We start from the raw sequence: 27,994 nt of genomic DNA, 5'->3' as shown, positions 1-27,994 counted from the left end.
CACTGCTTAAATGACATGATGGTTCCTCCATACGCAAGACTGGGTATTAATGTTCTAGTGTCCACCCCCACATGTCCATCTCCAGCAACCTCTGGAACTGGAGGCTGCTATACGCTCACACTGAAGCAGTGCCCACCCCAGCCTGGTCCCCATCCCCAAGTCCAATCCCTGGTAGCTGGAACAAAAAATTAAAAAGATCATACAAAGGTGTTTTGAGCTGAGTTGTACACTCTGATGATCAAAGAACCTCAGGAAAACCCAGCTGGCCTCTGAAATCTATCATCTAATAGAAAAACCAAAAGGTTCCTATAAGTCCATATGAAGCCAGGGGACATTTTAAAATGCACTTCCTTTATAGCACAAGGATTTCAAAAGACAAAAGCCAGTGTCATTTTTGAGGAGCAACCTCCCTGAGTACTGTTTCCATTATGCTGCCTGTGGGCCCAATGCAATCAAATTAACCTGGCATGGTCTAGTTTGGTTTTTGTAATAAGCAATATCCTTCATTAATTAATTACAACAACAACCATTTTCAGTGAGAAAATTAAGAGTTTTTCTATAAATATGAAAACTGTGAGTTTACTTGCTACTAATAAGGCTCCTGCAATAAAATGCAATGATTTCTTCCAGTTAATTAGTGAAGGCTGGTGTGTCCTGCTCACAGTGCGCTTTTTGTCAGAAGAATTTCTGCTGCAATCCTAAGTCAGGTTCACCAGATTATGTGATGCTAGAAACAATAAACATCTAGAATGTTCCTCAGTTCTTATAGAATAATGCTTTTAGAAAAACTACTTAGATGTTTTGTTGTTATAGTGTTTACTGTCAAGAATTCAGGTCATGCAGACTGGCTAACGGGATTTTCTGAGCAGCATGTCAAGTCAAGGATGTCCTGAAATTTGGGAACATAACAGGACAACCTGTGGCTCATGAGACTGGGTTTCCTTAATGAAATAATAAGTTAACTGATCAGACAACTGGATCTATATGGGAAAAAATGAAATCTGAATCAAAGTTGATTTGCTGACTGAGCAGAAGGAAGCACATTTTGTGTTCCCTCTCCATTGCTGTACTGCTCTGAGCTCACGAGAATCACAAAAGTTTGAAGGACCTCAGAGAAAGTTTGTGGACTGGAAAATCACAATGCAAAACAGGATGCAAGCACAGTGGATGAGTCTGCAACATACTCTGATGTTCTGTCCTGGCCTTTGTAAGATGGAGTGTCTGGATGCATCTGAATTACCAAGTATCTGCCTTTTGAATTTGGCTCAGTTTTGAGAACTGACCTGTGCCAAGGGTCAAACACTCCTGAAATTCTGGAACCAAGAATATGAATCTTGAGATCCTAAAATACTTTACCACTGGGTGGTATCTGAGTTCATCTGGCTCAGTAAGAATGTATTCATGAAATGACATCAAGATCAAAAAGAATAATTAAAGAGCCTCTTAATGAAAGAGGAAAGTGAAAAAGTTGACATAAAACTCAACATTCAGAAAACTAAGATTGTGGCATCCAGTCCTATCACTTCATGGTAAATAGATGGGGAAACAGTGAAAACAGTGACAGACTTTATTTTTGGGGGTCTCCAAAGTCACTGCAGATGGTGACTGCAGCCATGAAAGTAAAAGACGCTTGCTCCTTGGAAGAAAAGCTATGACCAACCTAGACAGAATATTAAAAAGCAGAGACATTACTTTGAGAACAAAGGTCCGTCTAGCCAAAGCTATGGTTTTTCCAGTAGACATGTACAGATGTGAGAGATGGACTATAAAGAAAGCTGAGTGTGGTGTTGGAGAAGACTCTTGAGAGTCCCTTGGACTGCAAGGAGATCCAACCAGTCCATCCTAAATAAGTCCTGAATATTCACGGGAAGGACTGATGCTAAAGCTGAAGCTCTCATACTTTGGCCACCTGATGTGAAGAACTGACTCATAGGAAAAGACCCCGATGCTGGGAAAGATTGAAGGCAGGAGGAGAAGGGGATGACAGAGGATGAGATGGTTAGATGGCATCACTGACTCAATGAACATGAGTTTGAGCAAGCTCCAGGAGTTGGTGATGGACAGGGAAGACTGGCGTGCTGCAGTCCATGGGGTTGCAAAGAGTCGGACATGACTGACTGAACTGAACTCAACTAGAAATGTCAATCTATGATCGAGACGTGCCATCATTCTTGAGGATGTCACGGTATAAAGTACTATTATTTTTATGAATATTTAAAACTGTTTCATGATTAGTCCCAGGCCAAAATCACAGTTCTTCTGTAAGAATAAATTTTAAAATCTTTTTAATGAGCTGGCTTGCATTTTATCCTAAAAGAAGTTTATATAGCTAACAGAGTACATTCATTCTTATTTTCAATAGAAATTGATATGTATTATAGATATACATACATTTGTGATCATGTGCCCTGACACTGAAAATAAACATGGACCAGTTTCATGCTATAGTTAAGTTCTTTACTTACTGGCAGGGCACGTAAGTTCCCAAAGAGAGAAGAGTAAGGTAAATACTTCTATATTTTCCTGAACCTTTCCAGGTTTTGAGATATAACAGAACAACAACAAAGCTCTAAGAGGAAAAATCCAAAATACAGCATATAAAAGCTAAGCTGAAACCCTTTATCTTGGCTTAGTCATTTAATGTCAGCCCAAAACTCATGAGATAAAGTGTTCTAGGAAAGATAAAGATTTAATGCCTTATAAATGGGGCAAGTTGTTCATGAGACTCATTATCCTAAGAAAATGTATAGCCTCAAAATACAAACATGGTCCATAAGGGTATAAATAAGTCATAAAGTCATAACAGTTCTGAGGACAAGAAAGGGAATTTCAGAGACATTTCCAGCTGCTGAGGTCAGTATCAGGAAACACAAAGCGTCCATAAAGACGGCTTTGTCCCTTTTTCAAAGAGGAACACAAAAGTTAGGACTCAGGGTCCTTCTGAGATATGCTCACCCACCCATACCTAGAGCAAAGTACGGAATACCTAGTATTAGTCAATACCTAAACTGAATATTGAGAATAACATAATGAGACCAAAAAAAAAAAAAAGAGAGAGAGAGAAAACCAAATTCAAGTGTACTCGACAAATTATCCTTTTTTTTTCCTTTTCAAAAAAATGATTTTACAGCAAAATGACCGAACTATCATATACATGTCTGTATATATAGTTCCTTTATCTGCCTTCTTCTCTCTGCTAACACATCTTAAGCTATGCATTTAGAGCAGAGAAAAAATCCACAGAGGGAAGGATCACAGAGGCTCTCTCCTCTGTCCCTGAAGCTTTTAACAACTGTGACTAGACGTAAAGCCTGTTCTTCAACATAACTTTAATCTTATCCTGTTCAAAACGTAGCCTCAACCCTGTGCGTACATGAGGCCTTTACCACCTCTGGAGGAGCACGGCTAGACTCTGACCCCTGGGATGGAGCAGGTCAGCCACCAGCTGGTCCACTGCTCTTCCAGAATGGTATGTTTAGTTTAGAGTCAGTTTGGCATTTACGGGATCTCAGAGGTGTAAACAGCCAGACCATTACAGACTTCTAGAAGAAAGAACATGAAGGGAAGAATAAAGAATTCTAGTCTGAGTTGTGTGAACACAAGCCATGTGATCTCATGAAAGTCACTTCAGCCTCAGGTTTCTAATCTGCTGAGTAGGAATGACGAAGCCCTGCCCTCATAAAGCTGTTGTAAATTCTTTAAAATGCTATATAAGTGAGATATTACTATGCACCTTCAATGAGAGGTACTCTATGTTTAGGAGACTTTTTGAAAAGATGTATTAGTAAAATAGGCATATCTTCAGAAAGAAGATTGTACACACTACGTTTTGGAAGTGAAATCCTATTTGAGGTAATTTGCCTGGTTTGTTTAGTTCATATTCTGAGTAGAAAGCCAATGAAATTCATATGACCAAAAGTTCCAAGAAACCCCAGGAGCAGGGTCTGTCTTCTGTTTTGTCTTTAACAAGTAACCAGTGGCTCTGGCTTTTTCCCAGTCCCATCTTTCTTTTCTCCTAATGTAATATTCTTGCCCCTTTTCATTCTGGGATTACAGTATTGCTCTGGACTTCCTTCTTCAGTCTAGAAAGACCTCCCCTATAATGATGAGTAGCCCCTAAACATCTATCACCAAGTCTTCTCACAGAAGGGAAATACATTCAATCTCACCTAACCCTATTTAAAAACATCCTAAATGACTCAAAATCATAGGTACTCAGGCAAGGAAGAACCTAACTCTTCACCTCTAGACTCCAGATCTCCAGAATAAAGTGGGTCAAACAGAAGGAGAACGTCTATGGACCTGCTGGATGAAACAAGAGTAATGGAATCGGTACTGACCTGGACTCAGTGGATACAGAGAGCCTCATGGCTCTTCCACATCAGGACATTTCTTGAAAGAGACACCTTCAGCCCACAGCCACCATGACCCAGAGTGGTCACCTGCTTTAGTATCTGCTATAACAATTAATGAACTCTGAAAAGATATGCCATGCTAATGACATCATATTAAAAAGGAGTGCCTATCAAATTAAGGGAAGCATTATATACCAAATAAATTTCTATGACCAATTAATTCTTATACCCTCACCTATTACTTTTTAAGTTGAAATGACAATTCTTATAATAGTATGCCAAACTGGCAGTAAAAACAAAGACATATATAGAGATTTTGCCCTTGAAAACATCTCTCACCTTAAAAATTAAAGTAGAATAGTATCGTCTTCTAAGGATTTTTATAGGAGCAAGTTTTAATAAAAACTATTCTAAAGATATAGAGTCAAGATTTTACCTAATTAATTTGACCACTTCCAGCTCCTCAGCAGTTGGTGGAGAAGTCAGCTTCAGGAAAACCATGTCAAATGTGCAGTCATCCACAAGTGCTGCTGCCTTCTTCACATCACTAATGATGATGGTGACTTTTGCTATATTTGAAAATAATTTCTGTACAGTATCAGCCAGGTACTGAACTGTGACATCGCCCACTAATAAGAGGTCTATATTTGCCTGAAAGAGAAGGAAAAAAGCAGACACACAATGTCTAGGCATAGAGAACAAGTCATCATGTATGAGAAAATAAACAAAGGTTACAAACAGCCAATGACTGACTATTCAGCTGGACTGAATGGCCAACTATAAGCATACATCAAGGGCGGGAGCTATTCATCTCACGTCCTTAGAACCTAGGTATTGAACAGATTTGAAAGTCATGCTATTTTTAAAAGTTTTGCTTGCAAATATGTGGTTGTCCTATAAGTCTCTTTCTCATCCTATTAACAACAGATAAGATTCTTTTGGTCCAGTTCTCCAATTGTCCACCCTGCTGGAAAACCTGTTTATTAATGACAGAACCAAGCTGGTGCCTCTCCCACATGATTTATGTGTGTGTGTGTATATGTGTGTGTGTGCACACACACATATATATATACACACACATATGTATATACATGTGTATATGTACAAAATGTGCTTTTATTTAACAGAGTGATTACAATGTACAAGTTTCATATTTGAGAAAGAACTCGCCACAAAATTTGTACTTGAAAATGTTGAATGTCCTGGATGAAAGCATTTATTAGGTGCTTAGCAATTTTAATGTGGAGAGTGAAAAAGTTGGTTTAAAGCTCAACATTCAGAAAATGAAGATCATGGCATCTGGTCCCATCACTTCATGGGAAATAGATGGGGAAACAGTGGAAACAGTGACAGACTTTATTTTTTTGGGCTCCAAAATCACTGCAGATGGTGACTGCAGCCATGAAATTAAAAGACGCTTACTCCTTGGAAGGAAAGTTATGACCAACCTAGACAGCATATTGAAAAGCAGAGACATTACTTTGCCAACAAAGGTCCGTCTAGTCAAGGCTATGGTTTTTCCAGTGGTCATGTACGGATGTGAGAGTTGGACTGTGAAGAGGCTGAGCGCCGAAGAATTGATGCTTTTAAACTGTGGTGTTGGAGAAGACTCTTGAGAGTCCCTTAGACTGCAAGGAGATCCAGCCAGTCCATTCTGAAGGAGATGAGCCCTGGGATTTCTTTGGAAGGAATGATGCTAAAGCTGAAACTCCAGTACTTTGGCCACCTCATGCGAAGAGTTGACTCATTGGAAAAGAGTCTGATGCTGGGAGGGATTGGGGGCAGGAGGAGAAGGGGATGACAGAGGATGAAATGGCTGGATGGCATCACTGACTTGATGGACATGAGTCTCAGTGAACTCCGGGAGTTGGTGATGGACAGGGCGGCCTGGCATGCTGCGATTCATGGGGTCGAAAAGAGTTGGACACAACTGAGCGACTGAACTGAACTGAAGTAGCAATTTTAAAGTTTGTTTCTCTTAATACTACTTTTTTGCTTGTTCATACAAGTTTATATGCTTATTTTAAATGATTACTATTTAGAGTACATCTAAATAAAAGGCATTAGTAGAATGTTTTTAGATAGAAAATTAATAATACTTCATCAAAGGCTCCAGAAAGATAGCTTAGTAAATAGCATGGCCTTTGCAGTCTTGCTGTTTAGAAAATATGATTTTTTTTCATTTAAAATATTTTAATTGGAATGTATCATTGATTTTTATGAAACACACATTTCAAAGAACAGAGAAAGATTTAAATCTCCCAATTCTAAGAAATACTCAAACCAAATCCGTTCTTTGAATGGAATATACATGCTATTCAAATTCCAAGATTAGGAATAAAAAATGTTCTTTATTTTCATTTGGGGATATTTTCAAGCACATTTAGTTAGAAAAAATAGAATTTCCATCTTCACCTTTCATTTCCGTGCTTTATTCTATACAGACATTAAATACAACCCAGTTAAAATGTCAAAGAACAGCATTAATGAATAAGCTAAACTTCTCTTAATAGTTTCAAATGCCATATATATGTATTATATAAGTATGTATGTATGTAAATTTTGGGGGACTTCATTCTGATGCATTGATCTATTTGTCTATTCCTGGTTAATAGCACACTAATTACTAGCTCTTTATATTTTATATTTGCTAGAGCATATGGTTCCCTCTTTACTATTTTTCTATTTGGTCCTTAGATATTTTCTCACAATGTTTCTTCCTACAGAATTTTATCATCAGCTTGTCAAGTTCCATAAGGAGTCTTGTTAAAATTTTGATTAAGGTTGGCATTTATTTTTAAGATTAATTAGGGACTATCATTATGGTATTACATCTCCCTATTTAGGAAGTATGACTCAGAGAAATCTGGTCTTATGTTGTTCATTTTTCTTGTTGTTATTGCTCAGTGGCTAAGTCATGTCTGACTCTGCAACCCCACGGACTGCAGCACACCAAGATTTCCTGTCCTTCACCATCTCTCAGTTTGCTCAAACTCATGTTCATTGAGTCGGTGACGCCATCTAACCATCTCATCTTCTAGGACAGTCTTCTCCTGGATTCAGTCTTTCCCGGCATCAGGGTCTTTTCCAATGAGTCGGTTCATCACATCAGGTGGTCAAAATATTGGAGCTTCAGTTTTCTAGTTACCTTCACATAGATTTTTCAAGTGTCTTCACACATTGATTCCTAGATTTTTCAAGATTTCAGAATCAATGTCAAAGAGATATATTTTCTCACTATACTTCCTGATTGATTATAGCTGACAGAGAGAAGCACTATCAATTTCTGTATAAGGAATTTGCTTCAAGTACTTTAAGGTACTCTCCATTTAGTTCCAATATTTTTTAGCTGATTCTTTGATTTCCTTGGTAGGTTATCACATAGTTTTTAAAACTGACATCTTTATCCCTGTCTCCAGAATTTATGTCTTTTACTTATTGATCTTAAAGCATGGCTAGGACATTCAAAGGGCTTTCCAGGCGGCGCTAGTGGTAAAGAACCTACCTGCCAATGCAGGAGACATAAAAGATGTGGGTTTGATCCCTGAGTTGGGAAGATCCCCTGGAGGGCACGGCAACCCACTCCAGTATTCTTGCCTGGAGAATCCCATGGACAGAGGAGCCAAGAGGGCTATGGTCCATAGGATTGCAAAGAGTTGGATACAACTGAAGCGACTTAACATTCACACACAGGACATTCAAAACAACAGTAAATAGCAGGAGTAAATTGAGCATGCTTGTCTTGTTCCTGACTTTCTATAACAGGAATATTTCAAATGTTTTTACCACTACTGAAGGTCAATACCCTTAACCAAGTTAAATAGTTCTCTATTTGGAGGCTAAGAATTTTAAATCAGAAATGGGTGTTAAAATTTATCAACAGCTTTTTCAGTATCAACATGATTGTATTTTTTTCTCCTGTCATCCATCAGTGAATTACATTAATAGATTTCCTAATGTCAAGTCATCATTGAATTACTGGAATAAACCTATGCTTAATGCAAACAGATTCAATTCCTTTATTTTAGATTTTTGCATCTATGTTCATAAGTAAAACTGGATATAATTTTGTTTTATGGTACTGACTTATCTGGCTTGGGTATCAAGGTTATGCCAGCCTTGAAGAAATAGAAAGCTTAAAAACTATTTCACGGTCTTGAATATTTTATAAAAGAAGAAATTATCAGCTTCTTGAAGTTTGGGTAAAATTTGTCAGTGAAATCTCGGCTTGAAGTTACTTTATAAAGTTAAGTTTTAGACTGCCTTTTTTGTTCTTTACTGCTTACTAGTAAAATAAATGTTAAACACCTATATAATGAAGTTATTGTCAAGTGGTTAGTGGTTTTTTCCTTTAATTTTGGGGGCTATTGACTCATTTCTTGTTTCAGTGCATTGTCATCAGTGGATGTACCCAACATGACTTCTACTTTTTAGAACTGGTTGGTATTTTCTCTGTGACTTAATATACGATGTTTAATGTTACATGGATATTTGAAAAAAACTGCATATTTCCGTTGGGCATATAGTCTTTACATAGCTTTCAGATTAAACTTGTTCATTGCTGTCTCTCTTACTTTAGGTCTACTTGATTTTTCAGTTTATGAAGCAGATGTATAAATTGTCCCTCTCTAAATATGGTTTGTCAATTCATCGATTTCTCTAACTACAGACTTTGCCAACAAAGGTCTGTCTAGTCAAGGCTATGGTTTTTCCAGTGGTCATGTATGGATGTGACAGTTGGACTGTGAAGAAAGCTGAGCACCGAAGAATTGATGCTTTTGAACTGTGGTGTTGGAGAAGACTCTTGAGAGTCCCTTGGACTTCAAGGAGGTCCAGCCAGTCCATTCTAAAGGAGATCAGCCCTGGGTGTTCTTTGGAAGGAATGATGCTGAAGCTGAAACTCCAGTACTTTGGCCATCTCATGCAAAGAGCCAACTCATTGGAAAAGACTCTGATGCTGGGAGGGATTGGGGGCAGGAGGAAAAGGGGATGACAGAGGATGAGATGGCTGGATGGCATCACCGACTCGATGGATGTGAGTTTGAGTGAACTCCGGGAGATGGTGATGGACTGGGAGGCCTGGCGTGCTGCAATTCATGGAGTTGCAAAGAGTCAGACACGACTGAGCGACTGAACTGAACTGAGACTCTGTGTGTAACTATGGATTAGGTACATAAAGGTTCCTAATAATTCCATATATTCATACAAATATGTAACTGTAATACTTAATATATACTATATAGTGATCTATGTTTATTCAGTATGTATTAACATATACATATCATATATTACTAACCATATTGAGAATAAACTATATATAAAATATGTCTATTTTTTTAATGCTTTTCATCTGAAATTTTATTTTTTTCTGATATTCAGCAGTTAGTTTTTTGCACCCCTTTATTTTGAGGCTTTCCTTACCATTTTGATTTTGTATGAATTTTGCAAGTAACATATATTTGAATTTTTGTTTTTTCCATCAAATTTCAGTTTTTTATATATAATTACTAAGTTTTTAATAAGTAATTACATTAATGGCACTAGTTAATGACCATTAATTAAGGTAATCAATATAATGTAATTAATTACTAACATTAATTAATTGTGAAACATTTATAACTTAACATGAAATGGTCTTACTCCTTTCATTTGTTATCTCAGGTTTTTCATTCACTATAATTTTGTTTCTCTTTTCCCAAGCTTTCTGTTAGGCTGAGCAAATTTTCCTTTTCCCTCCTGTTGCTCCTACAATGTTAAGAGTTAAAACTCCTTATTTATGTTCTTTGGTGGCATTAGGGACCACAATTCAATGCTAGTTTTCTAATCAAAATACTCCAACAAGTTAGAATCTCTTTATCTCTGAAGATACTGAGTCATTGCCTTCTTGCATCCAGAGTTGCTGATGAAAAGAAAAGGCTGCCTTGTTTTTCTTTTAGTGCTTTTCTCTCATGCTGTGGACTCTGATCGTTTTCTAGGATGTGTCTGGGTATGGGCCTTACTCAGCTCACTTGGCACTCAATGGATCTTCAGCTCTAGAAAGTTCCTTCTATTATTTCTTTGGTCATTTTCTCCTGTTGTCACTGTCCTTAGGAACAGTCTGTTAGATGCTGGGCATCCTAAATTGATCCTTCATGTCTCAACTTCTGAGAGACTTAAGTTTATTGTTCATATTACTAGCTCAAGCTTTGCTGCTGCTGCTAAGTCACTTCAGTTGTGTCCGACTCTGTACGACCCCATAGACGGCAGCCCTCCAGGCTCCCCCGTCCCTGGGATTCTCCAGGCAAGAACACTGGAGTGGGTTGCCATTTCCTTCTCCAATACATGAAAGTGAAAAGTGAGAGTGAAGTTGCTCAGTCGTGTCTGACTCTTGGCGACCCCATTGACTGCAGCCTACTAGGCTCCTCCATCCATGGGATTTTCCAGGCAAGAGTACTGGAGTGGGGTGCCAAGTCCTATTCTAAAGATTTTTACAATTTCAGTTAATTTAATGTGAATTGCTCATTTCTAATATTTTTTTCCTTTGATAATTGATCATAGTCTGCAATTTTTAGGATATGATATCCCCTCTAAAGATACAAATCAGAAATTTTTAAAGTTTTTCCTACCACCTTTATCACCTATCCCTGGAACGGTTGTCTGCCATTCTTGGTTATCCAAACATAAACATGAATCAAGGACTCAGTTGAAACAGTGTGAGCAGTTTTCCCTGAAGGTGGGGTGGTCTGCTTCCCCAGTTATTATTTCTTTTAAAGGAACAACCGACTGTGGGTTTGATGTGAGTGGGAGGGATGGTGGAAGAAAGGCTGGACAGCAACAAGACTAGGACTGGCTATTTGTCTAAATAAAGGTAGGCTTTACTCTAAAAACCAAGCACTTTGTTTTTTTTTTTCCCCTCCAGGGTAGAGAGAGCTGGCTTTCCTTCCATTCTTGTCAGCTGTAGACATCTGGAAACTACCAATACCAGGAGCTCAGGACTCAGATAGAGTTCATTTTCTTTAGAAAAAGCAGGTGATGTCCATGTGTAAAGTCTTTTCTTTTGTTGTTGGAAGAGGGTGTTTGCTATGACCAGTGAGTTCTCTTGGCAAAACTCTGTTAGCCTTTGCCTTGCTTCATTCTGTACTCTAAGGCCAAATTTGCCCATTACTCCAGGTATTTCTTGACTTCCTACTTTTGCATTCCAGTATCCCACAATGAAAAGGACATCTTTTTGGGGTGTTATTTTTAGAAGGTCTTGTAGGTCTTCAAGAACCGTCCAACTTCAGCTTATTCAGCATTATTACTGTGATATTGAATGGTTTGCCTTGGAAATGAACAGAGATCATTCTGTCATTTTTGAGATTGTATCCAAGTACTGCATTTTGGACTCTTTTGTTGACTATGAGGGCTACTCCATTTCTTCTAAGGGGTTCTTGCCCACAGTAGTAGATATAATGGTCACCTGAGTTAAATTCATCCATTCCAGTCCATTTTAGTTTGCTGATTCCTAAAGTGTCAACGTTCACTCTTGCCATCTCCTGTTCGACCACTTTCAAGTAGCCTTGATTCATGTATCTTACCTGCCCTGGTGGCTCAGAAATTAAAGCATCTACCTACAATGCGGGAGAACCGGGTTCGATCCCTGGATAGGGAAGATCCCTGGAGAAGGAAATGGCAACCCACTCCAGTATTCTTGCCTGGAAAATCACATAGAGAGAGGAGCCTGATAGGTTACAGTCCATGGGGCCACAAAGAGTCGGACATGACTGAGTGACTTCACTTCACTTCATGTACCTTACGTTCCAGGTTCCTATGCAATACTGTTCTTTACAGCATCGGACTTTACTTCCATCACCAGTCACATCCATAACTGGGTGTTGTTTTTGCTTTGGTTCCATCTCTTCATTCTTTCTGGAGTTCTCCACTGATCTCCAATAGCATATTGGGCACCTACTGACCTGGGGACTTCATTTTTCAGTGTCATATCTTTTTGCCTTTCATACTGCTCATGGGGTTCTCAAGGCAAGAATACTGAAGTGGTTTGCCAGTCCCTTCTCCAGTGGACTAGGTTTTATCAGAACTCTCCACCATGACCCATCCGTCTTGGGTGGCCCTACATGGCATGGCTCATAGTTTCATTGAGTTAGACAAGGCTGTGGTCCATGTGATCAGATTGGTTAGTTTTCTGTGATTGTGGTTTTCAGTCTGTCTGCCCTCTGATGGAGAAGGATAAGAGGCTTATGGAAGCTTCTTGATGGGAGAGACTGACTGAGGGGGAAATTAGGTCTTGTTCTGATGGGTGGGGCCACCCACAGTAAATCTTTAATCCAATTTTCAGCTGAAGGGTGGGGCTGTATTCCCTCCCAGTTATGTGAAGTGAAGAAGTTGCTCAGCCATGTCTGACTCTTTGTGACCCCATGGACTGTACCCCACCAAGCTCCATGGGATTTTCCAGGCAAGGATACTGGAGTGGGGTTGCCATTTCCTTCTCCAGGATCTTCCCAACCCAGGGATCAAACCTGGGTCTCCTGTGTTATTTGACCTGAGGCCAAACTATGGTGGAGGTAATGAAGATAATGGCGACCTCTTTCAAAAGGTCCCATGCAGGCAGTGCTATACTCAGTGCCCCCAACCCTGCAGCAGGCCACCACCCTCCCACGCCTCCACCAGAGACTCCTGGACACTCACGGGCAAGCTTGGGTCAAAATTCTCGAAGCCAGGCTTTAACAGTACATGAACTGTGAACTTCCAGATGTTCAAGCTGGATTTAGAAAAGCCAGAGGAACCTGAGATCAAATTGCCAACATCCATTAGATCATCAAAAAAGCAAGAAAATACCAGAAAAACGTATACCTCTGCTTTATTGACAACACCAAAACCTTTGTGTAGATCACAACAAAATGTGGAAAATTCTTCAAGAGATGGGAATACCAGACCACCTAACCTGCCTCCTGAGAAATCTGCATGCAGGTCAAGAAGCAACAGTTAGAACTGGACATGGAAAAACAGACCGGTTCCAAATCAGGAAAGGACTACATCAAGGATGCATATTGTCACTCTGCTTATTTAACTTATATGCAGGGTACATCATGAGAAATGCCAGCCTGCATGAAGCACAAGCTGGAATCGAGACTGCCGGGAGAAATATCAATAACCTCAGATATGCAGATGACACCACACTTATGGCAGAAAGCAAAGAACTAAAGAGCCTCTTGATGAAAGTGAAAGAGAGTGAAAACGTTGACTTAAAACTCAACATTCAGAAAACTAAGATCATGGCATCCAGCCCCATCACTTCATGGCAAATAGATGGGGAAACAGTAGAAACAGTGACAGACTTTTTTTGGGCGGGCTCCAAAATCACTGCAGATGGTGACTGCAGCCATGAAATTAAAAGATGTTTGCTCCTTGGAAGAAAAGTTATGACCAATCTAGACAGCTTATTAAAAAGCAGAGACATTACTTTGCCAACAAAGGTCCGTCTCGTCAAAGCTATGGTTTTTCCAGTAGTCACGTATGGATGTGAGAGTTGAACTATAAAGAAAGCTGAGTGCTGAAGAATTAATGCTTTTAAAATGTGGTGTTGGAGAAGACTCTTGAGAGTCCCTTGGACTGCAAGGAGATCGAACCAGTCAATCCTAAAGGAAATCAGTCCTGAATATTCATTGGAAGGACTGATGCTGAAGATAAAACTCCAATTCTTTGGCCACCTGATATGAAGAACTGACTCCTTGGAAAAGACCCTAATGCTGGGAAAGACTGAAGGCTGGAAGAGAATGGGACAACAGAGGATGAGACGGTTGGATGGCATCACCGACTCGACGGACATGAGTTTGAGCAAACTCTGGGAGTTGGTGATGGACAGGGAAGCCTGCCGTGCTGCAGTCCATGAGGTCACAAAGAGTCAGACACGACCGGGCAACTGAACTGAAATATACCTCTCCATGGACTTCTAATTTAGAATACCACCTCTGCTTTTTTTTGTCTTTTCAATATTTACTTGCTAAAGGTATCAGCACACTGTTAAGCAACTCTTGCCAGGTAGACTGGGGAAGCCGGAATGTCGATAGGTGTGCTCAATTGATCATCATGAGCCAATCCCACTCTCCTGCCCCACTCTAGTTTAAACAGAATAATAATTCAATATTATTATTTGATATTAGGCCTTTCATAGCCTAATATCAACTCATGTCACCAGCTTCATGTCCTCCTTCTACATTCTAAGAAGACAGCATAACACTCTTAAGTGAATTTTGAAATCTGGAATTTCTACAGTAGACAGTATCAGGACCCTTTTAGAGTGTTTCCTTTTAATTTTATAAACATTCTTCATTTCCATTAATACTTGGAGGACTCTAAGCCACCATGCTGCTTTTGAGTGAAGAGTATTTGTGAACCTCCACTGGGGCACAGGGTTTCTTTTATACCATTACAATCACTTGTGAACCAAATGCCAAGCAGTGAAACAATCATTAACAAGGGGTCCTAAAATGAGTAACTAGATTTTTGTTTTTTAATTAACCAGGTTAACTGAAGCAACCTATGAATGTCCAAAAGTAACGTGCCTGCTACAGATGGGGTGACCATTTAATTTACCTTCCAAACTGAGACTCATGAGAACAAAGGTGGTGCTATTAATTATTATACTAAAAAACATGTATCAACTAGGATGTCCTGGGCTATGAACCACTTGCAAACCTTTCTAGTAGTAAAGTTTCTTTTTTCCTTTAAGACCTCCTGCCACTTTTATTGCATCTGCTTAAATGTACTTGATGTCTCAGTACTCTCACCATTGGTATTTACTGAGTCCCTACTCCAGGGCAGATGCTGTGCTGGGAATTCAAGGTGGACAGACAGACCAGCTCTCTTACATCCTAGGAATCTTTTTTTTTTTTCTTTTCACTATTAAGAATGAATGGCTTTCAATCCTTGCAAGACAGGGAATATAGTGGAAGATCAGTTCTACTAAAGCTGTTACTGATCCTTAAAAAAAAAAAAAAATTAGAGTATGACTGCTTTACAATGTTGTGTTAGCTTCTACTGTACAACAGTGTGAGTCAGCTGTATGTACACATATATCCCCTGTCTCTTGGTCCACCCTCCCACCCCCTACCCTACCCCACTGGAGCACTGAGCTCAGCTCCCTGTGCTGTACAGCAGCTTCCCACTAGCTATCTAATTCACACATGATAGTATAAACAAGTCAGTGCTACTCTCTCAATTCGTCCCATGTTCTACTTCCCCCAATGTGTCCACAAATCGGTTCTCTATGACTGCATCTCTATTCCTGCCCTGCAAATAGGTTTATCAGTACCATTTTCCTAGATTTCATATATATGTGTTAATATACAACATATTTTTTTTAACATCCTGACAGTTTGCAGCAAAGGCTTTCACGGTAGGTATAACAGCATCCATTGCCTTGTTCAGTCACTAACTAGCATCTCTGAGTAATGCACCTCTGAAGTCCTCATCTGGCCGGGAGGGTAATAGTACTTAAATCACAGGACTATTGTTAAGGAGAAGTGTTTGTACAATGCCCTGCAGGTGGTAGTACTGCCCTATGATCCCAGGTAACACCAAATTTGAGCACATGGAACTCATCAAATCAAGGAGACGGGAAGGGGAGAGTAGAATTAGAAGGAAAATGTGTCCACATCAGGCAGTGAAAATAGCCCTAAACCAAACTGCTGTCTTCATTATTTGAGCCACAGGTAATGCAGGTTAAGTTTTGAACAATGTGCATCAGTTACTAACGTGAATAGCTCTATTGCTTCTCACCGCAATATTCTGCTCAAAGGCTCAGTTCTAAGTTCTCTAGAATTCCTCAGCTAGTCTTGTGGAGAAAAGTCAAGAGCGAGCTTTGACGGGCAGAACCCAGGTACTGGGGAAAAACTGAGGAGAGGTGGAAAGAGATTCTGAAAGAGATGAGGAAGCAAAGTACCCCTCATGCGCCTTTCTGCAACTTGTAACAGGACACAGAGGGGCAGGAAATAAAGCCGATCTGAGAAGAACTGATTCATTCTCCTGCCAAAAGCTTCCATCTCTGCCCCACAAAATCAGCACACGAGGAACGTTCCTAAATCAGATCAGAATACTGCCCCACTGTCCCCAAGTAACTCAAATTAACTGAAGAACTTTTTTTTTTAAAGCCTTATCACATTTATTACATTTATAAGGTCTAGAAGAGCTTCTAATCAACTTAAATTTGAATATTTATACAGTTAAAAATATCTTGTTGATGGTGTAATATGAGCACAGGTGATGAGAAGTATCCACTGATAAGAATAAAAGGAAAATGAATAAAACGTTCTAGTATATTCAGCTCTGGAAAACTGCCTTTAGTACCTCTAAGATTTTCACCTGTGAGCATCACAATCTGAACTGATGCTGGGCTTCATTTGGTGGAAATTTTTTTTTTTTCCTATCTGAATTGTTTACTGCACTCCTTTAACAAAAGCAATACATATTCATTGCTGGAGGTTGGAAACTTCAAAGCAGTCCGAAGAGAAAATAAAAAGCATTTAATTCCAGCACTCAGGGATAAATACCTTGGTGTAGCTCCCTTAAGTGTGGGCAGTTTTTTTACAATGCCACACCATCATCACCCACGCTCTTCATCCACTCTGATTACTAAGATTAGGGTAACAGGCAGGGCACGCCAGTCTCTGCCATTTTTAAAACACTGGATTTCCATTTGCAATCTGTGGCAGGCTAAACCCTTAATTAGTAACAGCAGGTGCTGAAGTGCTTAAAGCAAATGGCTCCTGCATTTTACTGAGCTGTTATTTATGTCACTCTTATCACCGGGAGCAGCGCTGACAATCAGCAGCAGCTGGGGGAGCTCGTGCCCTGACCGGGGCGCTTGCTGGTCACCAGTTTCTCCAGGAGTCAGGGCTTTAAGCAGCTCTAGCTGGAGAAATGAGCAAGCTGCTCAAAGGGTACAGTTGGGGCTTCAGGGTCTCTTAAGGGCGGAAAGCCGCAATCATCTATGTACTAACTACTCGGGCATGAGATATTTTATTCAGAATTCCACTGTGTGCAGCTCTGCCGAATCATATATCCTCAAAATACTGTTTTTCCTGAGTTTAAATCTCTCTCTCTCTAGTCGCTAAGTCGTGTCCGACTCTTTGCAACCCCATGGACTGTAGCCTGCCAGGCAAGAATACTGGAGTGGGTTGCCATTTCCTTCTCCAGGGGATCTTCCCGACCCAGGGATCGAACGCTGGTCTTCTGCATTGCAGGCAGATTCTTTACCGACTAGACTATGAGGGAAGCCCGATAGGTGCTTCCATTTTGAAAGAATTACAAAAACCTCTTAAACATGGTCCACTTCCGAGTGGTAGTAATTCGGTTCAGAAAGCTTGTTCTCAAGGAGTTTGTAGAGACTGGAGTATGTATAACACTCTCAGGGATTCAAAACTCGACACCGCCCAGGTTTCCCTCTCACATTTATCAAGACGTGAAATAAAAGAAAGTCAACGCCAGCTCGCCTTGCTTCCTAGGGTGGGGTGGGGTTGGGTTTAGTTTATGCTTCCTTCCTGGTGGCTCAGAGGTTAAACCGTCTACCTGCAATGCAGAAGACCTGGGTTCGATCCCTGGTTCGGGAAGATCTCCTAGAGAAGGAAATAGCAACCCACTCCAGTATTTTTGCCTGGAGAATCCCATGGACGGAGAAGCCTGGTGGGCCACAGTCCACGGGGTCGCAAAGAGTCGGACACGACTGAGCGACTTCACTTTCACTTTCACTTTCCTTCCTGGTGAGCTGCTAATCACCTTTCATTATTATCGAAAATGAGTCACAAAAATGATTCTGCATTTCTGCCGAGGGGATGGTAAATAAGGTGAGCCCCCCGCCCCAGCGCCTCCCCGAGACTGGGGTAGGGGCAGATTTGTGAATAGGGTGGGAGAATGTGGGAGGAGGGCAGCCGCCTTTTCCCACCAATGGCGACGGTCTCGACAGGCGTCAGCCAGTTTGGGGGTCGGGGGTGTGCAAGGACACTCCGGACAACCCGCCAGTGAGCAAAGTGAAAGAAAAAAAAAGGCATCCGAGTTGTGCAGACTAGAGACCTGAAGATAAACTTTCCCGTATTCAAGATGGTGACTAAAAGCCTCCATATCCAAACTGAAACGTGTGGAACCAACTTTTGTATACAGGATTCAGGCGAAAACATAAAAACTGCCTTTCCTGTTTTATCTGGTCACTAGCCCAAGACGTCTCGCCCTCGGGTCGCCCCACCGGTGGTCCGGGGCCCCGAAAATGAGTCTGTGATGGGCGAACGTCGAGAGTTCGAGGGGGTGACTCTGTGACGACAACACGGCCAGGTCCCCTTCCCTCCTCGGGCCTCCGCTCCTGAGATGACCGAGCACGTCCTCGACCTCGAGGTGGGCAGGCGCCCGCCGAGGGCTCCCAGGAGCCGGCCGGGTTGCCAGGGAGGCGTCCTGGACTGGCTCGCGCCCCGCAAAGGCCCCCGGGGTCGGCCCCGCGCCTGCCCGCGCGCCGTTATAAACGCAGCTGCCTCCCCTTCCTCCTCCTCCTCAGCCTCTTACCTGCCCCGGGGTTTGGCCGAACTCCGGGCCGGTAATTGAGGCCGCCATGGCCCGTTGCGCACGTGCGAGTCCTGGGGCAGCCTCACCGCGGGAGGAGCTTGGCAGCCCGCCTGCCTCGTCAGCTGCCAGCCCCGCGCCAATGGCTCTGGGCCCCCAGCTGCGGGGCGCCCGCCCACAGCCCGCCCTTAAAGTGGCCCTGCCGCCCGCCCCACCAGGTCGGGGTGGGGGTGGGGGGGGACTTCCGGGGAACCGGTGGGATGGCGATGGGCCGCCCCAAGGTGCCCTGAGGGGCCTCAGGAGACCCTGTCACTAGCGGTAGCCCACCTACAGTTCCATTCCGCTTGCCCTGGACCTCACACAGCTCAGGCCTGGGGCAAGGACATGTCTAGAAAGTCTTCAGTGTCTTACGGGAACGCTTTCAAGTTTAAATATCAGGAATTAGCAAACTGGATTTTTCTTTTTCCAAGACCAAGGGATGGTGGATCCCTATCCTATTCCAAGGGTAGGGGTGGTGAATACTGATTATAGTGGTTTATTTCCAAACTATTAAGAAACGTCCTGTGAATCAACAACACATATCGTCCTCATTTCTCAAGTGAGAAATCTCCAGGCGGGGGCTGCTATGAAACCTGTTTTGTTCAGCCTTGCTAGACATTTTATTGAGATCCACTGAATGCCCCGACCCCTGAGGGATCCTTCCTCTTGTCTTTACCACTGTTCTTGGTTTCTTTCATTGCTAAAAACTTGGGGGGGAGGGATGTCACTTTGGATTTGGCTAGACCCTTGATCTTACTTGAACACATAATACACATGTGCTCGACTTGACCCACCGCCTCCCATCTCTGGGCAACTGTTTCCTGAGCAGATGGTGGAGGGGTTCTGATTTAGATCATGACAGCGAGCATAAATATAACAGTGGTTGCCCATGATTTTCATGCAAAGAAAATGCAGGTGAATTTCTGATGGGATCATTCTGCATTATTGGAAGATAATTTTAATAGATATTAAGAAAGCTGTAAATGGACCATAAAGAAAGCTGAACACCAAAGAATTGATGCATTTGAACTGTGGTGTTGGAGAAGACTCTTGAGAGTCCCTTGGACTGCAAGGAGATCAAACCAGTCAGTCCTAAAGGAAATCAGTCCTGAATATTCATTGAAAGGACCGATCTTGATGCTGAAACTCCAATATTTTGGACACCTGATGAGAAGAACTGACTCATTGGAAAAGACCCTGATGCTCAGAAAGACTGAAGGTAGGAGGCGAAGGGGACGACAGAGGATGTGATGGTTGGATGACCTCACTGTCTCAATGGACAAGAGTTTGAACAAGGTCCAGGAGTTGGTGATGGACAGGGAAGCCTGGTGTGCTGCAGTCCATTGGGTTGCAAAGAGTCGGACAGGACTGAGTGACTGAACTGAACTGAATTTTGGCTCTATCAGTTTTTCCAGTTAATCAGGCACTAAGAGTGTTCAGCTAAACATCTGTGAAGCAGTTAGCTTGCCCAATAATAACATAGGTGAATTCATCCCCAGGCATTGAGGTAGGGGTGAATTCAGACAGCATTAAGCACCTTCCCCAGTCTGGTAATCAAGTTTATCATTGACCTAAAGGTCTAGATTAGCAAGTCTGATGCTAATAGTGATGAAACCATTGTGGAAACTGACACAGTCATTGCTTTTAAACGAGTGGATGATGACAAAATTTATGCAAGAGGAAGTAATCATTTCCTGTGATGGAGGAAGCAAAAAGGTGACAAAGCTCTTCAGTATCAAGAATATAAGACTCCAGGTTCCATAAGAACCAATTTTGATATTTGAGAAGTTTCCAATTTCCTAAAAGAAAGAAGCTTACTCTGTAAATGACCAGACATCTATGGAAATGAAATGACACTCACTGGGGGCAATTTTTGTCTCTCAAGAAACAGTTGTCAACATCTAGAGACAGTTTTTTTTTTCATTGTCACAACTAGAATCTAATGAGCAGACATCAGGAATATTGCTAAACATCATACAGTGCACAGAACAGCCTCCCAGAACAGAGAATTAATTATCTGGCCCTAAATGTCATGAGCACTGAGGCTGAGAGGCTCTACTATAAACCTTCTGAATTATAACACAGAATTTTAAACCATTTACCTTCTTTTTCACCATTAACATTCTTGAATCATACTCATTTTTATTAGGAGAGATAAATGGACGGACAAACTCTTCCGGTGGTCCCCTAGAGTAACAATATGCTAGTCATATTCTTGATGGAAAGCTGAATACCAAGAATTATAAAATATACAAAAAATAATAGAATAATTCTATATAGAGAAATATATTTTAAAACATACTCAAAATTAACAATTCAAATTCCTTAGAAAAGTTTTCCAATCCTTTAAAATTATTAGCATTCATATGCTATATGCATTGCATATAATGCATATGCTATATGCATTACATTATTTCCCCCAAAACTAAATTAAAATTATGTATTTCTCACAATATTCAAATTACAAATAGGTTTGTAAGTAGTACAGTACACATGGTCTCCTCAAATGAACTCGTGAAGAACCTATTCTTAAAATATTTGGAAATTTTCCATCCAGATATTTTCTAGAAACTGTTCTATACTTGACTTGTTCTCAGAATCAGAGAAATTTAGAATTTGATAGGAACCTAGGGATTACCTGATTGTCCTTTCTGTTTAAAGATGCTGAGGCCCAAAGAATGCTCTCCTAAGTAGGTAGGACTGTAACCACACAGATTGAAAGCCAGAGACTTAACTGATTTCAATCATTTTTACTAATAATTTTTTATACTTCAGTTCAGTAGCTCAGTCGTGTCCAACTCTTTGCGACCCCATGAATTGCAGCACGCCAGGCCTCCCTGTCCGTCACCAACTCCCGGAGTTCACTCAAACTCACGTCCATCGAGTCAGTGATGCCATTCAGCCATCTCATCCTCTGTCGTCCCCTTCTCCTCCTGCCCCCAATCCCTCCTAGCATCAGACTCTTTTCCAATGAGCCAACTCTTTGCATGAGGTGGCCAAAGTATTGGAGTTTCAGCTTTAGCATCATTCCTTCCAAAGAAATCCCAGGGCTGATCTCCTTCAGAATGGACTGGTTGGATCTCCTTGCAGTCCAAGGGACTCTCAAGAGTCTTCTCCAACACCACAGTTTAAAAGCATCAATTCTTCAGCGCTCAGCTTTCTTCACAGTCCAACTCTCACATCCATACATGACCACTGGAAAAACCATAGCCTTGACTAGACGGACCTTTGTTGGCAAAGTAATGTCTCTGCTTTTGAATATGCTATCTAGGTTGGTCATAACTTCCCTTCCAAGATGCACTAAATTCATGTCTTTTTTTTTTTTTACTAACACTCACAGTGTTTATTAACAGGAACAATATAACATAGCCTCTAGGAGAAAATACGTTACAGTCCGTATTTTAATGTTGTCTAAAATTCCAGCAATCACTGACTTCCAATTATTTTCAGAAAAAGTGATCAACTAAAAACTGTAGTGTATGTGTGGGGAATCTCCAGTTACCACAAAAACCAAACCTGTACACTAACAAACCACAACAGAAGTGAACAGAACGAAGCGTTTTGATTTATTACTCAAAAACAGTTCATTTTTTATTTAGCTTTCTGACTTTGTGCTTGTGCTTTCAATACTTTAACAACGATCTTCTGCTTTTCAATAAGGAAAGCGCGCTTGATCCTGTCGCGGACACATTTAGCACACGTGGAACCACCATATGCTCGGCTGACGGAGATTTCTTCGTTTTAGACAACCTCATGAGAACTTTTGGTCTCACAGCACGAACGCCTCTCAGTCGGCCTGGGCACACACCACATGCAGATTTTGGTGCTTTCCCAACCTTCTTGGTATAAAGGTAAACAATTTTATTACCAGGGGTTCGGGACAGCCTGGTTTTGTTAGAGGCTGTATTGTAGGACAGCCTACGATGGTACGTCAGACGCTGCACCATCCTGAAGGCCTCTAGATGCCGTCCTCTGAATTCACTTTTAAAATACATATACTTTTAAACACTGTGTCTGCAATATTTTGGAATACTGAATCCAAGAGTGTACCATAACTTGACTGTTGAGTTCCACTGTAGAATTGTAAACAAGGATATGTTTATACTCGTAACTAAGGAAGGTGACCTTTGCTTCCACTTTTGCCATTTTCCCCCATCTCCTTTCAGGCATTTCATCATAGAATAGCTAGAATAATCTTTTAAAATAAAAGTCAGAGTATTAACTCTTTCTCAAAACCCTTCTGTCAGAAAAAACATTTAAATTATTTTCCAAGTCTAACAAGGCTTTATATCATCTGACTCCATCAACTTTATCTCTTACCATTCCTAGGACCTCTCATGACCTCCTCTTCTTCCTAAAATACCAGGTAAGTGCAAAGCTAGAATATTTTGCCCTTGTCATCCTTCTGCTTGGAATGCTCTTCCCCAGGTTTCTCCATTTCATGTAGATTTGTTATGATGTCATCTCTGTGGATACTCCAATTAGAATCTAACCCCTCCATTTTTCTTTATAAAATTTTTCTAATGTTATACAGCATATATATGTTTTTACTTGTTTTTCTCCCCTCTCTAGAAGAGGAAATTTGTGTCATTCACTATTATCACCTTGGCGTAGAAAAATGCCTGGCTCATAGCAGGCACTAAATATGTGAATGAATGAATGAAAGTCATTTCAGTAGTTGATTGGTATACACTGACTTGGATTCTGGTCTTTCTGCCTCCAAGTCTACAACCTGTCCTTTATTTCATAATGCCACTCATTTCATCATGGAAAGAAAAAGACAAGGTTTAGAGGAAAGGAAAAAAATATTGCAGGCACCAAAATGACAAGCTTGGTATCTCAAAGTTGGACTGGTATCATTGTGTTGGTGGTGGCCCAGGAAATGTGGATAGGTCAGTTTTAATCTCATCCCTTCCTCATTTAAAGTGTGCAAGGCTCCTCTGCTTATGAAATTAACTTCTCATTCCTCAGTGAGGCACTAGGGCACACATTCTCTTGCCCCTATCTGGCTTTTAAGATTCAGCTTTTAATCAAGTCAACTAGATTAAACTAGAGGAAGTGAACAGGATTCCCTGACAGTGTCTTGGGATTCTCCCCAGCGTAGGAGCCCCATGACCAAAGTGGCCTCTTTCTTGAGACTACAGTGCTGAAGGGATGAATCACCTGAAGCCTAGAGAAGCCCGGAGCCAGCTTCAAAGGACAGAGCAATGTTGGCCAGCGACCACTGAGAACAAAGTTCACTGATTTAGACACCACGCTGGATATCTCTTCTGACCCTCCCCAGCTGCTCACTCATTTATCCCTCGGTTCTGATTTCAGCCTAAAAACTCTCCCTGTTATCCCTATGTCAAAGAGGCTAGGACCCTTTCTGTTCCCATGCCTCCTTTGTTTCGCTCAGTTGGTTCTCCCAACCTGAAGGCTCATCTCTGACAACTGCATAATGTAAAGTTTATTAGTACACTTACCCCTGAACTTTCTCATTCATCCTGGCTTGGGGGCTCTCCCATGCTACTCTCTGACTCAAACTTCCCTTTGGTGGTTAATTTGGGAAAACAACAGGAAAATCCCAAGGTATTCCCAACTCTGTCTGACATCTCTGCTTCAACAATTAGAATTCATTGTAAGTAGCATGATAAGGCAGAGATTGTTTTGTTTAGGGTGCAAAACAGTTCATTTTGCTTCTTTTCCTAATTTTGCTTAAATTTCAACTGTAATAGTATATGCTTTAAAATAACATTCCTTTAAATAATATGATAAAAATAATCATTAAGAACAAAGGAAATAATGGTTATCTGTGAAAGAATAACTGTATACGTATAACTGATTCACTTGATTTGCTTACAACAGAAACTAACATAATACTGTAACTCGACTTTACTCCAATAAAAATCAATTTTAAAAAGCCTTGATATTTGCCTAAGCCACTGAAATGCTAGAGGAAAAAAAAAAACAATAATCTTTATAATACAAAGTAACTTTAATAATTTTTTATTTAAATTTTATTTTATATTGGTGTTGAGCTGTTTAACAATGTGTTAGTTTCAGGTGTCCAGCAAAGTGGTCCAGTTATACATATAAAATAACACATTTTTACTTTATTGTGAATAGTTATTCACAGAGATTTCTTTACTACACTTGGTATTCTGCTGCTGCTAAGTCACTTTAGTCGTGTCCGACTCTGTGCGACCCCAAAGACAGCAGCCTACCAGGCTCCTGTCCCTGGAATTCTCCAGGCAAGAACACTGGAGTGGGTTGCCATTTCCTTCTCCAATGCATGAAAGTGAAAAGTGAAAGTGAAGTCGCTCAGTTGTGTCCGACTCTTCTCGACCCCATGGACTGCAGCCTACCAGGCTCCTCCATCCATGGGATTTCACAGGCAAGAGTACTGGAGTGGGGTGCCAGTGCCTTCTCCACACTTGGTGTTCTAACATGCAGCATATAGAGGGTGATCAGTAAATATGTTTTCCCAGTGAATTAGGAACCATTGCCCTTAGGCAGTGATGAAGGTCAAAGAATAGTATCAGCTTTTAATGATGCCTTGCAGCCAATAACACTAAGATGTGACAGTTTTCTCATCGTCCAGTATACCAGTATACTTTCAACAAGAGTTTAGTTTTATGGAATGAGTCTTTACTAGGAAATGTGGAGCTAAACCAAAGTGATACTCTTAACTATGGATGAGGGGGACTGCGTCACTCAAGGTCCAGAGTGAGGCTAGGCACTGCCACAGTGACAGTTCTGAGGGTGTAGTTCCAGGTAACCACACAGCAGAACCATTAACAGCAGCTTCCCTGGAGTCATTGATTATGGCTTTATTGTCTGAGATCAGTAGTTACAAAGCCGCACAGCTTCCTTTAAGCCACAAAGACTGCGGATTTAAAGTCCTGTGGAATTTCTACATCACAAACACGCTAGACAATCTTAAAGAAGTCTCTGGTATTGTGAAGGTGGCTGATAAGGTGAAGGAGAAAAAATGATGTTCACACTTTCCTTGTGAATACTTACATGTATACTAACATGAGTTAAAGTCAGCTGGAGAAATTTTTATTTATTATGAAAAATTTCATACATATATGTACATAATAGATGTACAACATAAAGTACATGAGTGTATATGCACCTACCACCCAGCCTAACAGACACTCAGTAATTCTGAAGTCTTTGAAGTACCTCTCCCATTCCTGGTCTCCTTTGTCTTTCAAGATATGAATATTTATCCTTTTTATTTGATTTTATTTTTAAACTTTACAATATTGTATCTTTTTTTTTTTAAACTGCTGAAACCTGAATGGATTGTACTGAGAGAAAAATAAGCCTCTGTGTGAAGCCCCTGAGGTCTAGAGTTGTTTCTTATAGTCATAATGCAGATATTGATAACTTGAAATTAAGTGCTGCGTTAACAAAACATTAATACTAAAACAACTGGCATGGCATTAACTTAGCAGGTCTGCAGTGGGAGGGAGGGACACCAAGTCTGGGGACCCCTATTATACACAGCAGATTAAGTGCTTTCCAAAGCTGTGGGTGAAGGCAAAGAGGTGGGAAAACTAATAATGATGCATGCCTGATGTTACTGGCTGCCTTTGACAAGGCAGAAGAAAAAAATGAGCTTGGGATGTCATCCGCCAGTTTGCAAGGAACAGGGTATAGAGAGAGTCTCAAGGAGAGCCCAGAAATTTGGGGTCATGAAAGGGTTGGAAAGGCCAACTACTTTTAGACCTAAAAAACAAGAAATAAGACCTAGAAGGGTTGTGTGCAACAAGAGGCCACTAGGACAGCCTGTGGCAAAGATCAGACTATGGGTATTGACTTATGCCCAACCATAGATCCAAGGTAGCTGCCATTTAGTAGGTAGAGAGATACAGGCCAATGAAACAAATCTTGCTCTAAAACTGTCATTATTATACATGGAACTGACTACTATTTTAATAGAGCTATATTACCCAAGAAACCATAAACATGGACTAAAAGGCTTTTGACTACTTGAGCTAAGAAGCCACTGTCTATGGGAACCCAAGTTTTTTCTAACAGAAAATGAGCTCTAAAAGCTGTGCATCTCCAAAGTGGGGGACGGGGCTCTAACCCCCAAAGCACACTTCAAATATGAACAAGAAGATTGAAAGGGAAGAATCTTTCAGGGAGTAGAGTTATAGACCATTTAGAAAAATAAACAAGGACACTCTTATCAGGAAGCGGAATCACAGCCTGATCCAGGACCTACCCCATTAATAGGATTCCATAAATGTTATGGATCAGAGATGGTGTGCGGTCTTCTTTTCTGAGTGGAAGTGCTTATGGGTTCCCCTCAGACACAGATTGGTATATTCCACGGTTGTTTGAACCCAAACTGTATTTGGCTTGGACTGTACAGCATTTGCACAAGGCTTTAAAAAGCCTCCCTGTGGCTCAGCTGGTAAAGAATCTGCCTGCAGTGCGGGAGACCTGGGTTTGATCCCTAGGTTGGGAAGATCTCCTAGAGAAGGGAAAGGCTACCCACTCTAGTATTCTGGCTTGGAGAATTCCATGGACTGTATAGTCCATGGGGTTGCAAAGTGTCAGACATGACTAAGCAACTTTCACTTAACGAGTGGTATCCTAGAAACCAATGGATGAAAGAGCAAGAGATTCTGTTTAGTGAAAAAAAAGAAAAAATTATTTTGGTTCTGTTCAGTGGACTAGAAAATACACTGAGTTAGAATCGCTTTAAAAATACCAACTGAAATTCTAGAATCCGACTCAATGATGGAGGCAGGCCAAGGGCCATTACTATCAATAAAAGGCTGAATTTATCTCTAAGTAGTTTCAAAGAAAGATATCATTATCTGCTGAAAACAATATCCAAAGAGTTGTAAGCTTTACTAAAAATATTGTTTGATACGATATTAGTGAGCACAGGCTGCTTGAACAAGTAAAATCCAAATCTCAGTAATTTCACATAGTCACTCACTCACAGAAAGATTTACTTTCCATGTACCCCATAATCAAATGAGAGCTAGCAAGGTAAGAGAAATGGATTTGCTACATGATTTTAGTACTTACTTTTACCAAATTAAGATAACAGAACTCTCAAATAAAAA

General features: G+C 40.8%; 1 protein-coding gene and 1 pseudogene across 1 annotated transcript in view; both read right to left on the bottom strand.

The window, feature by feature from the left end:
* Positions 1-19,177, bottom strand: part of SOHLH2 (spermatogenesis and oogenesis specific basic helix-loop-helix 2) — a 40,743-nt gene extending 21,566 nt beyond the window's left edge. Inside the window, exons 1-2 of the mRNA XM_002691802.6 lie at positions 18,882-19,177; positions 4,792-5,006 (exon numbers count right to left, since the gene is read on the bottom strand). Coding sequence (XP_002691848.1) covers positions 4,792-5,006; positions 18,882-18,929 — 263 coding nt within the window. The 5' untranslated portion in view covers positions 18,930-19,177. The remainder of the gene's footprint in view (positions 1-4,791; positions 5,007-18,881) is intronic.
* Positions 19,178-22,456: 3,279 nt separating this feature from the next.
* LOC784243 (large ribosomal subunit protein eL34-like) lies at positions 22,457-22,894 on the bottom strand (annotated as a pseudogene).
* Positions 22,895-27,994: the final 5,100 nt, after the last annotated feature.

The sequence above is a fragment of the Bos taurus genome, chromosome 12 (genome assembly GCF_002263795.3).
Source record: "Bos taurus isolate L1 Dominette 01449 registration number 42190680 breed Hereford chromosome 12, ARS-UCD2.0, whole genome shotgun sequence".
Lineage (NCBI taxonomy): Eukaryota > Metazoa > Chordata > Mammalia > Artiodactyla > Bovidae > Bos > Bos taurus.
The sequence above is the reverse complement of the archived record's forward strand: the minus strand, read 5'-3'. Positions and strand labels throughout refer to the sequence as shown.